At 39.5% G+C, this 14,791-nt stretch overlaps 1 protein-coding gene across 1 annotated transcript in view; it reads right to left on the bottom strand.

The window, feature by feature from the left end:
• Positions 1-12,647, bottom strand: part of DAPP1 (dual adaptor of phosphotyrosine and 3-phosphoinositides 1) — a 30,623-nt gene extending 17,976 nt beyond the window's left edge. Inside the window, exons 1-2 of the mRNA XM_081959926.1 lie at positions 12,330-12,647; positions 26-148 (exon numbers count right to left, since the gene is read on the bottom strand). Of these exons, the coding sequence (XP_081816052.1) occupies positions 26-148; positions 12,330-12,415 (209 nt within the window). The 5' untranslated portion in view covers positions 12,416-12,647. The remainder of the gene's footprint in view (positions 1-25; positions 149-12,329) is intronic.
• Positions 12,648-14,791: the final 2,144 nt, after the last annotated feature.

The raw sequence follows: 14,791 nt of genomic DNA, 5'->3' as shown, positions 1-14,791 counted from the left end.
GTAAGAAACATTCATAGTATTATACCTTACAGAAAGCGAAAAAAGAGTAGTCCTGCCATTGCTTTTTCTTAGGAGATAGCTTCCATCACTGCCATTGGAAAGAAGAAGAGCCTCGGCTGCATGGCGGGTGAGATTGTCATGATACCACCTAATGAGACATCAAAATTTGTATTGCATTAAATCCATACCTATTGCATCAAGTGTGAAGTCCCATGCAGTCTGGCATGTTCAAGGAAGCTAGAATTGCACAGATTTCAGTCGCATGAGTTAAACAGCAATAGTAGGGAAATTCCAATTCTCCTTTATTCATGAATTCATTACAGTGGGAAGTCTCAGAACATTTTGAATCATTTCTTCTCAGGTTTGTTGACATTTGGATATAGCTACTGTTTATGGAATGAGTTGTCAACAGATTTGTTTCTTATCTCTTGGCTCTTTATAATTAAAATTCCTCCTAGTAAATTCCCTAGAATCTCATGAAAAGTGACAGAGCAAAAATGTCATGAAAATCTCATAGGTGTAAGGCATATTGCAAAACAAGGACCCTAGAACCGTGATGGCGAACCTATGGCACGCATGCCCGAAGTGGCAAATGGAGCCATGTCACCTGACATACGTGGTGTCACCCGTTCCTCTTCTGGGTTTCTGGCGGGCAAGCACGCGCCACAATCAGCTGGCCTTTGTGCATGCGGCAGTGCCAGAAACTGGAAGAGCTGGTCTTCTGTTTTCCGGTGTGGGCATATGCACCGGCCAGCTGATTGCCACGCACACATGTGTGCCAGTAATCGGGAGACTACCTAACCAGTGCACATGTGCACGCCGGAAACCAGAAATTCATTTCCCGGTGCGCACATACCTCCTGGGCAGCTCCTCTCCTGGGTTGCAGCCCCGACGAGCGCGCACACTCCCTTTTCAGCACTCGGTGCCGAAAAGGTTCCCATCACTGCATATCTGACAAGTATCCATGAGGATCCCTATCCATTATGACCCACGTCAGATCTGCAGAAGGGATCAAACCGGTCAGTCTGATGAAGCAAAATCCTGGCTTCTTCGTTCATCAATCACACATCCCAAAGTGCTGGGGCTTATGGTGCAGTGGTATGGTGCTTTAATGAAGTAGTTGGAGACTGAAGATGTCTACTTTGCCAGACTTGGGTTTGAGGTGGCTAACAAGTTTGGTGGAGCACCAGAGCCAACTTCTAGAGACAAATCGGTCATATTATCAGAGAAAGTTACTGATTCCAGCTTGTAAATTTATGTTGTATTATAGAAACAGGCAAATATGCAAAGTATACAATACAATGGGCACCATGTGTTTTTTTTAAATGGCTATTAATCAAATGAATTTCTGAAATGCAAAGCCAGGATAATCCTCCCATGCTATAAAGTAGCACTTTCAAAAGGGCCAGCCATGGTAAATTCCTTCCCACCAATGACTTGGGTACATGTTATCATAAAATAATATGGAGACCAAGGTATTTTTTTTTAATGGTAAAGACAGTTTTATAGTACATAATATGACTGGGAAAGTGTTTTTTGAAATGTCTTCTGGAACTGCAGAAGTCAGAAAAATGACTGAATAAGGTTTTGAGAAAAGGTTTCTTTCCTCTTTCTAACATTATCGAAATAAAAAATAGGGCCCTGACTCATACTGTTCAGAAGCCTTTGGATTTCATTTCTTATGACCAAACATTTTGCTATTGGCTGCTGTAGGGGTCATAGCTAACCTTGTAGGTTTCCTGAGTCAAACTTGGTTGAACTGTGCTGGGTGATGTAATGAAGAAGCATCATGTGTTCTGAAAGGGCAATTCCTATTTTGGCTTAATGGCTGTTTTGGATCTTGAGTGAGGGTTAATCCTATCACTCTGGAGCTGAAGGCCTTTTGTTCTGTAGTAAGATGGCCCAGTCTTTATGGGGCTATTAACAAGATGGGGCTGCTTTCCAAGAACATGTTTCTCCTATTTCCTAGAATATTTCATTCTTCTGGGAGAAGGGTGGGTGCTAACTTTCTACAATACTAATAGGGTCTTACGTCTTCGTTATGCTTATTATCTCAATCCACGAAGTTATTTTTATCCCAGTTAGTCTCTCAAGAATTGGTTTGATAGGTGGTTTATCTTGCCCATAGTAAAGTGCTGAAGACATTTGCAGGATCAGACCAATATACTCAATATTGCTACCTAAACTGGAGCAGATAATAACAGCCTCTAGTTAAGATACTCTGAGATGGAGATAGCCACTCTACACTCTCTTCCCTGCCAGGAAAAATACAACCACCCCTCTTCATCACAGCTCCTTGATATGAACAGATGAGATGAAATCAGTGGTGGGTTTCAGGCGGTACGCCCCGGTATGTGCGTACCAGAGCCTGCCCAGAGCATTGGATACCATTCCAGTACGGTGCTCCAGAGGGCCCACCTGCCTGCCCGAGCTCCTTACCAGTCTTTTAAGTCGCTCCACTGAACATCTGGAAATGTGCACCTGGAGAGGGAGGGGGGAATTCCAGCAACAGCACCATGGTTTCCCAAGAGGAAACAGCAGATTTGAAAAAGAAATCAAACTGGATGGGGAGGATGGAAGAGGTTCAGCCTAGAATCCCTCAGGATATGTCTATTAAGTTAGAGCAGACAGTTACAGCTTTAGTCTGGGAAAGATTATGTCCATGTAAGCAAATAAAGAATTAGACTCAATTGAATTTCACCGTGTCAGCTTTCAGCTTGGGCCTGGTACCATTTCATTCTGCCAAGTAATAAGGCCAGCCTATTCAAGTTCTCTTAAGTGTTGGAAACTATCACAGTAACTTTCTAAATCACTATTTCCTGAAGCCCTCTCTTCAGGAAGCATGCTTGCTGGTCTGCTTCCTCTTTTAGAGACATGAAGCAATCTACGTATACGCAGATGTATATTACAAATGCTGAAATCCCAGACCAACTTGCATATATATTTCATACATGTCAGTTTGATCCAGTTAGGCAGTTTGCGTGAGAAGTTATGGTTAAAAATGAGTATTGTGAAATGGAAGGGGTTTCACTCTTTTTGTTGTTCAGTACGTGAAAGTAGTAAAGTGATGTGTTAGAATCTCAGCTGTTGCCCAAACTGTCTACAAAGCTTCCTAATTTCTGAGAACACCAGAAGAAAGATGCCAAAGGGGATGTCTAGAAGCAAGGCAGAAAAAGTCATCTGTCAAAGTGAGCCTCTCACAGCACAGACATTCTTTTATCAGGTCTCTCTCCTGCAGAATTGAATACTTGGACTGGGTAATTAAACATAACACTATCTCCCATGCAAAAAAGAGGAAAAGAAAGAAAGAAAGAAAGAAAGAAAGAAAGAAAGAAAGAAAGAAAGGAGGGAGGGAGGGAGGGAGGGAGGGAGGGAGGGAGGGAGGGAGGGAGGGAGGGAGGGAGGAAGGAAGGAAGGAAGGAAGGAAGGAAGGAAGGAAGGAAGGAAGGAAGGAAGGAAGGAAGGAAGGAAGGAAGAGGATTGTAAGCTGTTTGGAACATTAATGTTAGTGGGGTAAAGTCTTCTTCAAGTTGAACTTGACTACTACTCCTGCTTTAGCCACAAAAGCCAGCTGTGAGTCACTCTCTCTCAGCCCAACCCACCACAAAGGATGATTGCTGTAGGGCAGGGGTGTCCAAACTTGGGAACTTTAAGACTTGTGGACTTCAACTCCCAGAATTCCCCAGCCAACCATTCCCCATGCTGGCTGGGGAATTCTGGGAGTTGAAGTCCACAAGTCTTAAAGTTCCCAAGTTTGGACACCCCTGCTGTAGGGTAAATAAGACAAGGATGGTATGTTGCATCATATCTTCGCCACAGTTGAATTACTTGTAAAAATAATAAATGTAGGATACAAATAAATAAAATTAATAAATAAGCCTTAAATAAGCCTATACCAAGTACCCTATGGAAGCCAAGCTACCACTGTTTATGTGTAATAACACTAAAATTAGAAGCCGCTCCAAACTCTGTCTATCCAGCATGCATAAAAAGACCGAAGGGTCATCTTTAAAAACACCTGTTGTTCCAAGTAAGCTCACTAAGTAAATGCCAGAACAAGAAACAGTTGAAGAGCAGATATCTGATGAATGGATACTATAAGCATGCATTGATCTAATACAGTGGAAAAGACGGGACTTTAAGGTTCATTTCCTGACGTATTTAGTGGGAATATAAATACAATGGGACTCGAGACTTGCATGATTAGGTACAGTAGGACGGGAAAGTAACCGAGACAAAGTTACATGCAAAATGCAAATACATTATTTTCAGTTTCACTTGTACGCAAATGTGTACAAATTAATGCCCTACATTAGACTACATTAGATTAGATCTGCTATTACATCTGATCTTTATTTCAAGGCAGAGACAACATGATCTGCAGTGAGGAGATTTTTTATTTATTTATTTAAAACATTGGTATATTCACCTGGCTTAAAATGAAACTTGGTCAGTTTACAACCTAATGGTAAAAACTATACACACAAGTGAAACACAAGTAATAAAACCAGATCACTCTGTGCTGATACTTGAGTTCTCTGCTATGCAGTTTCCTGCAGGGAGGCACCATGTATTTGGATGGTCCCTACACCCCAGTATCTAAGGCAGGGGTGTCCAAACTTGGGAACTTTAAGACTTGTGGACTTCAACTTCCAGAATTCCCCCAGCCAGCTATGCTGGCTGGGGAATTCTGGGAGTTGAAGTCCACAAGTCTTAAAGTTCCCAAGTTTGGACACCCCTGATCTAAGGGATCCTATGGGACATTGGATGCCACTTGGAATGAGTGGATGACTTTGGCTTTGGATAGGAGTGTGCCTATGCAGACTCTTGTGGATCCAACAGGGGCCCACCTAACAGATGACTAAAATGTCACTGGAGAAAGACGAAGAGTGTACTAGCAATGGAGAAATGGACTGCTTAGAGAGCTTGCATACATGTCTTAATCGACTTGGAATTAGGGAGGCAAAAATAACTACTTTTATAAAAGAGTGGAACTCTTTAATTTGCAGAAAATTGATAAAAATGACCTGCTCATTTCTGGATTTATTGTTTAATAAGGTTTGAATACGAGAAGGCGGGAAACATGTTGTGTAATTTTGAAGGAGAAAAGCATTTCATTTTTCCGCCCATATTGTGTCTGCGGAGAGCCTATCAGTGGCCCTGTTCAGGATAACCTGTCCCTCCTAGGAAACATTTGTTCGGCATTGTATTATTATTATCTAGACATTTGTTGAATAAAGTTGTTTAGAGTCTTTCAGAGTTGGAATCTAGCTGTACAGGTCCCGTGGAGTTGCCTAAGGCACAGTCTTGCCCAGTTAGATGAGAGAAGTTGAAACCTGTTGGCCCTGATGAAGTAGACATCCTTGGAACAGTGTTTTTGATCTCCTGTGTTTAATCTTTGCCCCCTCCTGACTGATAGTTCCCCTGGGAGAATGCTTCTTGTGAGCAGGGTTGGTTCCTCTTACTTCGAAATAGTTGTTTTCCACTTCCACCAAGGTGCGTCCATTATTGGGCCCAGTAGAACTTGACAAAATTAGATCTAGTCTCCAAACTTCCTATTCTGAAAACAGAGTTGAGAAGGTGATTGGCTTACAGTTCCAGAGAGTTCTGAAGGGAAAAAACATTATCTGGACCACTTCCGGTCAGGATCCAGGTCTTACCATGGTACTAAAACAGCAATGACTGCATTTACTATGTTTTTTGACAGGCTTGGGATGGAGGTAATACATCCATCCTGGCATTCCTTGATCTCTCAGTGACCACTATTGTTCATGGTTTTTTCCTGGATTGGCTTAGGGGATTAGGAGCGGGAGGCACTGAATTACACTGCTTCTCCTTTCTCCAGAGCCGGTTCCAGTCAGAGATTCCTGCTTTGTGGGTCCCTACTTACTCCTTGGTTCTATTTGCCATCTATGAAGCCATTGGGGGAATTTGTAAACTATCAACCCTAAATGTGATATCAGTACTCTGAGGGCACTCAATTTTACATCTCTACCCTAGGCTGACCAAGCGTTCTTTCCCTATGTTTCTCATAGAAAAAGAGAATTGCTCTACAAACCATATATAGGTTGTTGCCTCAGTAGATCAGACTTTTTCCCCAACTGATCTGATATTTTTACTCTCTGATGAACATCGACTTTCCATAGCCTCAAGCAGAGATATCCTTTAACTGGAAAGGCCATAGAGATGCATAGAATGAGCACTAGAATAGATAGATGAATGGCTTTCTGAGACAAGATTCAGGGCTTAAAGCAGAAGAAAAAATGGATGGTCAAGCTGATATGGCCTAAATCTTGATACAGTCTTCCATAGGGAAACTATATGAGAGAAAAGAGAGCCAAACCGCTCTTTAATGCTGATGTGTAGCTTAATAGATATCATGAAAAGAGAAAGCAAAGTTGGCAATTATGGTGAAGAGGAATGGTTGCACATTTTAATTACAGCTGTCTTTGAATCTATTACTAAGATGTCCCATGACTCATTCTTAATATTTACTTTCTTTCCAAGTGCTTTTGAAACTAACTTGTGAAATAGTGCTTTGTGGTGTCCCTAGCCCATTTGCCTATTGCTTTAGTTGCCAGCAGGATTAGTTAATGCCTGTCTCCCTGCCACTTCACATGTAATGCAGTATGTAAGAATATATATTTTATCCCACTGAGCTGGCATTTTCACCTCATGTCTGCATTGGTTCCGCTTCCCTTGGAGAACAAAGTTGCATGCCTGTTGGAGCTTTACAACGCCTTCATTGGAAAAGCCATTAATCTTCTAACAAGTTTTGCATTTGACAGATCTGATTCGCTCATGAGCTTTTTAGGCTGTGAATATATAGGTTTAACCAGACAACTAAAGTACGTTGATTTCAATCACTCTTGTCATGCAAGCCATGAGATAGTGTCTGTTTTTTAAAAAAAATTGAATAGATAAGTGGCCTTGATGTAGGAAAACAGACTTGTTGTAAAGGCACTTCAGCCAAATATTTAGCAAATATGAGGGCATGTGCAGTAACTGCTGATAGTGTGTATACAAAGGTGGTATTCAGCTGGTTCAGACCAGTTCAGGTGAACCAGTAGGGGCAACCTGTGTGTGGGCTGCCCACCTGCCCATCCACCCCAGCTCTATGCCATCCTATTTAGCCATGTTTTCTAAGCTGCACGCATGCGTGCAACCCGTGCGCACGAGCAAAGCGTATGCGCAGAAGGTGCACGGGCTCACAAAGCGAGCGTGCATGGCGAACCGGTGGTAAACTTATGTGAAATGCACCTTTGTGTGTACGGCTTACTTAGAGAGAGGCAATATATGTTTGAATGATAAGGACACATAGGGGGTGAAGACAATCAATTCAGTATCACTTTATAAACATTCAGAGAATCTGTGTCACTTCCATTAGCTCCTCAGTAGAATCATGTACGTTTTTCTCAGATCAAGTGAATTAATTATTCTGAATAAAGTTCTTGGATACATTTCGGTATTGGAGTATTTAAGGAATGGCTAATGCATTGGGAAAACAAACCTTGCAGGTAAAGAACTATCATGACTCCTGTAAAAGTAAGTCTTGTCTCCCTAATTTGTCTTTTTTGAAGAGTATCAATGAAGACAAGAATGATTCTCTATGATTGGACTTTAAAAAAAAAAGTTAATAAAATCCTTGGCCAAGGACTTAGCTCAGCTGCTGTGGAATAAGAAGATAAGGGCTCTCACAGAGCAACAATTCGTTTAAAAACCGGAAACATAAATTATCTTTAATAAATAAATAAATATATAAAGCAGTAAAGGATAAAGATTTCCCAGTTTTAATTTAATTAATTAATTTTATATTAATAATATCTATATTAATAAATTCACTTTCATTTATTTAGTAAATTTATATTCATATTTCATGAGAGCAAAGGATTGGCGTCTTCTCCAAAGCATTTAAATAAATATTAAATTATATCTGGACCTTGGTCACTTTAGAATTACCCAGGCATCTACTTTGTATTGTTGATTGAGGTATATTTTAAATATTGTATATTTTAATTGTTCAAGATTATATATGTTTATTTTAATGCAAGGCAAACTGCCCTCAAAAGGCCTGATTTTCTGAGTTAGCAAAGAGCAAACAAATAAAATGAATGCCATGGGTCACAACTGAAAGATTGATTCTCACTGTTGCTTTACTGGAAAGTTACTGACATTTCTTAGAAAATTCCTCATTTGACATCTCATTTCTTCTCTGAAAGTAAGTAGGCAAAATAGCCAGGCCTTTCTGAAGACATCTCTGCTATTCTACACTTAAATCATTGAAAGCAAGAAGATGGAATTTATTCTGCTTTTGTGGAAAACATTCAAGAGCATTCTTCTCCCAGTCTTGCCATGCTTGCTTTCAAGTCTTTCCCAGATCGTCTGCATATCTAGCCACTGCAGCTCCCCAAAAGGTTCACCAGGAATGTTCTTTATGCATGCTCAGTTGCACCAGCAGACAATCTGGGAAGGCTCTCAGAGAACTTGTGATGAGCCGTCAAGACTTATTAACTGCCTCAGTGCTTTCCATAGCATTGTCTTGCATGTGCTAACATGCTATTCAAAGAACCTCTTTAAATGTTTTGGATAACCACAGACTACATTGTATTCATACTATAGAGAGCCCTTGTTTAGCTGTCACAATTGCTAAATGAAATTGTGACTATGCTTCTGATCTTATCTCGGAGTTGCTTTGCTTTATAGACCTGCAAAGGTCAGAAATGCAAGAATTGTTGGCAAGCTTATTTTTTCATTACTGTTGTAACTGTGCAGGTTACAGTTGCTAAATGAGACAATCATGAAACAAGAACTATTCAGATTGGCTAGTCTCTACAAACATCTCACCAAGGTCATTAACCATTTGCTAATGTCTTCCACAAAAGCAGATGACCTCCAGCAAACAAATAATTAATTTTGTGCAAGTGGCAGGTGGGTGGAGCCGAGACACTTCATGTATAACAAAGACCTGAATTCTAATCCAGTGTACTCACATATATAGAGACTGCAAAGGCACATAATAAAGAATAGAAATGGTAAATAAGAATCAGTATGTTGGACTGGCATTTGACCCACAAAAGCTGATCAGGTGATTTTGGGCCAGGCACACTCACACATTTACCAATCCCTATCTTCATTTTGTTCTAAGCATGTTTCTGATTGCAAGCAGAAAAATAGTCTGAATGGGTTCGATGAGAGGAAGCTTCAAAAAAGTCAATTCACCATCCCTCTAAGAAAGATCTGTGAAAGGGCCACTACAACCCAGAAGCCCAGTTCCTAGAAATGAAAAAATGAACAGCACAAGCTTCACACAATTTCAACAATTCAAACATGAATTTTACCACTGTGAACCCAATGAGACTAGGAAATTCTAGAGATGGTCTTTTGCCATAGAGTCCTCATCTGGAAGGGCTTACTGTCTTAAGATCATTTCAAAAAAACACTGAAAAAATGGTCAAACTTGTTTCTACTGACCACTTAGGCCCATATTAGAGAATAAAAATACACATTCCAAATGGAACAAATTCCAAAAGATAAGTGTATATTGATATGTCATAATATGTCATAGTAAACAGGGACAAAATGACTCTTATGTGCTATCTGAATTTTAATATAGATTTTGACTCATAACCACTTATTATACAATGAAAATATATAAGAAATCAATTTAAGGTTAAACCTAGCCTAAGTTTCTAAAGAAGAAATTTCCACCTACATAGAGAGTTGCTGTTAAGGTGTCTATTGTAAGTAGGAAGCTTTTATGGTATTTCCACAGTTTATAAAGCTACCATTATGACCATTAGCTTTCTAAGGAAAACTTATGTTTAGTCTTGCAAGAGGTAAATTGCTTATATTTTTGATCAGGACTAATAAAGAGATTGTCTGAACATGACTTTTTTTCCACATGACAAAACATGTTTTATTTTGTGTTACGTGCAATTTGAAAAGTACTTAATTACTTGATTAGTCAGATTAGTCAGATTATCTGCTAGACTAATTAGTCAGATTAGACTAATTATATCTAGACTAATTAGTCAGATTAGTCAGATTAGTCAGATTATCTGCTCAGAAGTGACATATGTTTATTTGGAATAAAATGAGTGTCTGAAGAGGAAACTTCACTCTGCTAGGATTACTGTTGCAAGAATAATTAGCCCAACACAATTTGACTTTTACTTAGTATAGTGTCTAGATTTGACTTCCATTTCTGTTAATAGTAAAATTACATGTATGCCTCGATTTTTAATCTTTTTTTTAATGACTGTCTTAAATTACAACTGCACTGAAAAAAGTGACTTATAACTGGTCCTCGTACTTAGAACTATCACAGCATCCCCATGATCATGTGATCAAAATTCAGCTGCTTGGCAATTGGGATGTATTTATGATGGTTGTAGAATTCCAGATCATGTGATCAGCATTTGTGACCTTCCCAGTCAGTTTCTGACAAGCAAACTCAATGGAGGAAGCCACATTCACTGAACAACCATGGCAAAAAAAAGTCATAAAATTGAGCATGACTCGCTTAACAACTGCCTTGCTTAGCAGTGTAAATTCTGGTCCCAGTTGTGATTGTAAATATGTTTTCCTCTACTTTTGTTTTTTTGTTTATCCAAGATCACAAATATTTACCTCACATTGGGAACAATTCTACACTCACCTGGATTTTAAATGTTCATCCTTGTTTGTGCCCAGATTTCTGAGTATGACCTGAATCCTATTCATTGTTATGAAAGCATAGTAGCTTAAAACCATAATTCTTTCTTTATTTCATCTTAAATCCCTATTCATGCGGGCCTCATAAATTCATCCTCAGATCACTCATTTTTTTTCCTCCTCCTTCTTTCCTAGCTTTTTCCTAATGAAAAAAAAATCACAGATCTCCACATTTCATCCACAGTTCTGTAGAAGCTTGCTTGGTTGGTTCTAACAAACATACTATCCATAAATATTAGCACTGTTCTTATGTACTCCTTATTATTTTCAAGATATAATGTGAACCCACTCTTGATTTTTTATCTGGTTATGTAGCAGATGTGTACTAGGTTTGCTTATAGGCATCCACCTTGGCAAAACCTCAGACACATGAGTGCATAGAAGCATGCACACTGCTTTGGAGAACTGATGGCTGCAGTTCTAGCTTACGCAGTATAAATGGAAGTCTAGAAAAAGATTGCTCAATATTCTGCATCTTTAAACCATCGTTTGGAAAATGGAGATGGGGCAAATTAATGGCAAAGTGAATGAGTTTAACTTTCAAGAACAGTTTGCAGGTATTACTCAGTTGCTGCAAGGATTTATCAGGTTTCCCTTATTTAGGAGAAACCACAATTCTTTCAACAATACCACGACAATATCATACTACTCAGGAAAAAAAGCAGAACCTTGAGATCAGTGGGTTCATGCATGATAGGGGCTCCTATTAGGTAATGCTATGGCATCACTACGGACGTAATGATGTCTTGCTATTATGAAGTACTCTCTCTCCCTTAAGCTGCAGCATGAACACATTTTTGAAAAACAGAATAGCATTATAGGTATTCCATTACACCAATAGTAAGCAACCCCAAGGCCTTTGTGACCATCAAGGCTCTTATTTGAAGTTTAAATAACTTCAATAATCCACAACTGCAGAAAATTGGCAACTTGTTTCCCCTCCAGCCTTTGTCAGAAAATACATAACATCTGTAGTATACACGTTGTTGGAAATTGTCAAGCGTTAAAGTAAAAACCCAGCTCCCTGAAAAAGTGAGGGGAGAGGCCTATAGATAGGAAGAGAATGAGGATTAACTTCATAGACCACAAATGTGGTTTAACTTGCCCACTGATGTCCTCAGGTCTTTAAAAAAACAACAACCCGAAACTCACTCGATTCATCAGTGACCCACCACTGTTTCAGAAACTGAAGGTTGCATCTTGTTTTATGACATCAACAAAAAGACTTTTCCAATTAAATAAATGTTCCTCTAGCAGACCTCTTCTCTTGCTCACAGCAATTGCTGTCATTTCCTAAAGCATTTTTCTCCCTCCCTTCTGCATTCTTTAAGGATTAGAACTTGTTTTTCTAATATCGAAACCAGTTGATTCTATGATTCTAAGCATCTGCCTTGTTTGAAGAAGAAGAAGGAAAGGAGCAAACTGATTTTCTTGACTATATTTCAAGACTCCAACCTTGGATGTTGGATCAAAGTTCAGACTAAAGGAAGAAGATAGGGGAGGGATCATCAGGAAGGGTCAACTTGATAATGTCAGCCAGCTTTCATAAGTTACTCAGAGCCCTCCCAAGAATGGAAGGACCCACAAAATACTGTAATTATAACTTCTGTTCTTACTCTAAGTTCTGGAGCTCCTCTTCTGCTTGGTCATGAACGTGCCGGTGGCTCATCCTCCTTCTGTCTTCCATCTTCACTATGCCCATCCACCACAGTTGTTGCAGCTCCTTTTCAAAGTACCACTGGCCACAGAAGGAAAGATAAGAGTGATGGCAAAGAGGTCAACATCCTTTTATTTCAGGTTCAGCTTCTTGCTGTTTGTGATAAACAGTACAGACACCCTGTAAGACGAGCAATTCTCTCTGGAGCTTGAACAGGGTGAATGAGGAAGTGAAAACAGAGTCCCTCCCTGTCTTTGACAAAGTGCCCTCCCTGGCCTCTCCAGCTCAGTGCAGGGAAAAGGGGAAGCTGCCTGTAGAATGCAGCTAGGGCTGTTTCATCTCTTCTTCAATGCTGCATCACAGACTGCTGTTATAATAAACAGGCAGGGTAGCCCGAGTGTTAGTTGGGAAGGTTATGCGGCCCATATTGTAAAGGAAAGCATTTACTGTATACTACTATTTACCTGTTTATGGACACCAAAATGGGCTTTCCTATGTTTATGATTTTATTATTTAAAAAACAATAACTGAATATTCATGAAAGATACAATATCATTCCAGATTTATTTTTTAAAAACCAGGATGTACTGTTACTGTAGAGTAATAGCAAGACTGCATCATAACTTTTATGTTCTCTCACCCCACATTTTTCCTACTTTCCAAAGTTTTTACTTTGGACTTTTATCTGAATATAAAGCAACAGAAAGATTTCTTCTTTTTCTTTTTTTTAATTTTTCTGGCATCCTCGGAAGTGGGGAAAGCTTAATTTAAACTTTCTTCCTGTTTTACTCTTCCTAACTACCTTACATGCACAATTGCAATAAGGACGGAGAGAAAAATCCTTACAAACTTGAAAAATGAACAATGAAAAGATGAACTTAAAATGAAGTTTACAAGTTTTGTTAGATTTGCTTCTCTACACACAAACACACACACACACACCATTCTCCCCTCCCCCCGAAGACCAAAATAACCAGTCAGACTGTATCAGGGTTGTTGAGCTGTTGGCTGTTGCTTGCATGCTATATCAGCTAGGTTCAGAGATGGCACTAGATTCTGCTGACTTTGTCAATTCAAACAGCAAACTAAAATAGACACCAGGACAAAGAATCAGTCTAGACAAGTAAAGTGATTTTAATTGGGAATTGACTTTGCTCCTATTCATTTACTTTTTTCATATGTTTTCATATGTTTAATACTATAGGAAGCATGTAGGCCTCTGGTTTCTTTGAGAACATAGCTTTCTCTAGCATAATGCTTCCTATGAGACAGACCAGCTGTATAGTCAAATAATGTCTGCAAAACAACAGACCAACAGACCATAGGTAGTGGTTTTGCTATTTCGCAGATCCTTTAAGTGGGAAGGCTTTACAACCTGAGACTTTTTGGTGTGCAAATATCATATTAAAAAATCCATTGTATGGAATCATCAAGACACTAACTAATCAAACTGTCTATTACACTATGCAAAATCATTAATGCAAACAATCCCAGTTTGAGTCCTATATGAATGTATTCATCCTGCTCTTATAATCTAATTATATAGAGTCTATTATAGTTTATATAGTTGGGCCCTTCTCTTCTAGTGTGTTCCTTTATATCTTTTTGTTCAAAGGAAACAAATGTCAGATCATCATCAGAATACTTTCCGTTGTAAGAGGTTTGTTTACTCATTGTCTTTGCACCATTAAGTTGGCTCTAAGTAAGATGGATGTGAAAGTGGTACTTCTTATAAGTAGGTGATTTCCAAAGAGGAACTAAATATGGCAAGTGCCTTTCAATATGTACATATTGAATCACTTTTTATTGGTAATCAAAGCCTCAGCTTACTTATCTTACCTCTAACTTATTGTTTCCCTGCATACTACCAAAGGCTGTTTGGATATCCTTCCAACAGAACAGATGATAGAGTTTTTCCTCTCTTCCATTCAATAATATTCAGTTTAGAAAGGAACTGTATAAGATAGAGAGACATCAATGATCTGTGTTCAGAATGGTCTACACTCAACTCAATTTCATTGAGAACCACATCAGGGTTTTGTTTGACCCCCGGCAGGGTGGGGCAGGATGGACATGGCCAGTTCAAAATCACTCATGTCAGGGGCACCTGTGGTGGCCCAGGTGGGGCTGGAGGATCCATTGTCTCCAGATCCATTTTCAGTTGCAACGGCCTCCTGTAGCCCTCTGCCAGCGAAAACGGAGCTCCATTTTCATTGGCAGTGGCTCCACAGGCTGGTCCTTTGCTGTTTCCATGGCAGCCCCAGGAGTCACATTTAAGTATCCCACAGTCCGGAACTGCGCCTTGAGTTTGACACTTCTGGTCTACACAATAACCAACAGAGCCTCATTAGCAAGATAGACCATCTTTGACCTGAAAACCACATTAGCCCCCAACCACAGGGACAAAATAGGGCAGCACAT

This window comes from Natrix helvetica, assembly GCF_964273705.1.
Source record: "Natrix helvetica genome assembly, chromosome: 7".
NCBI lineage: Eukaryota > Metazoa > Chordata > Lepidosauria > Squamata > Natricidae > Natrix > Natrix helvetica.
Note: the sequence above shows the minus strand (reverse complement) of the source record. Positions and strands in the feature narration are given on the sequence as shown.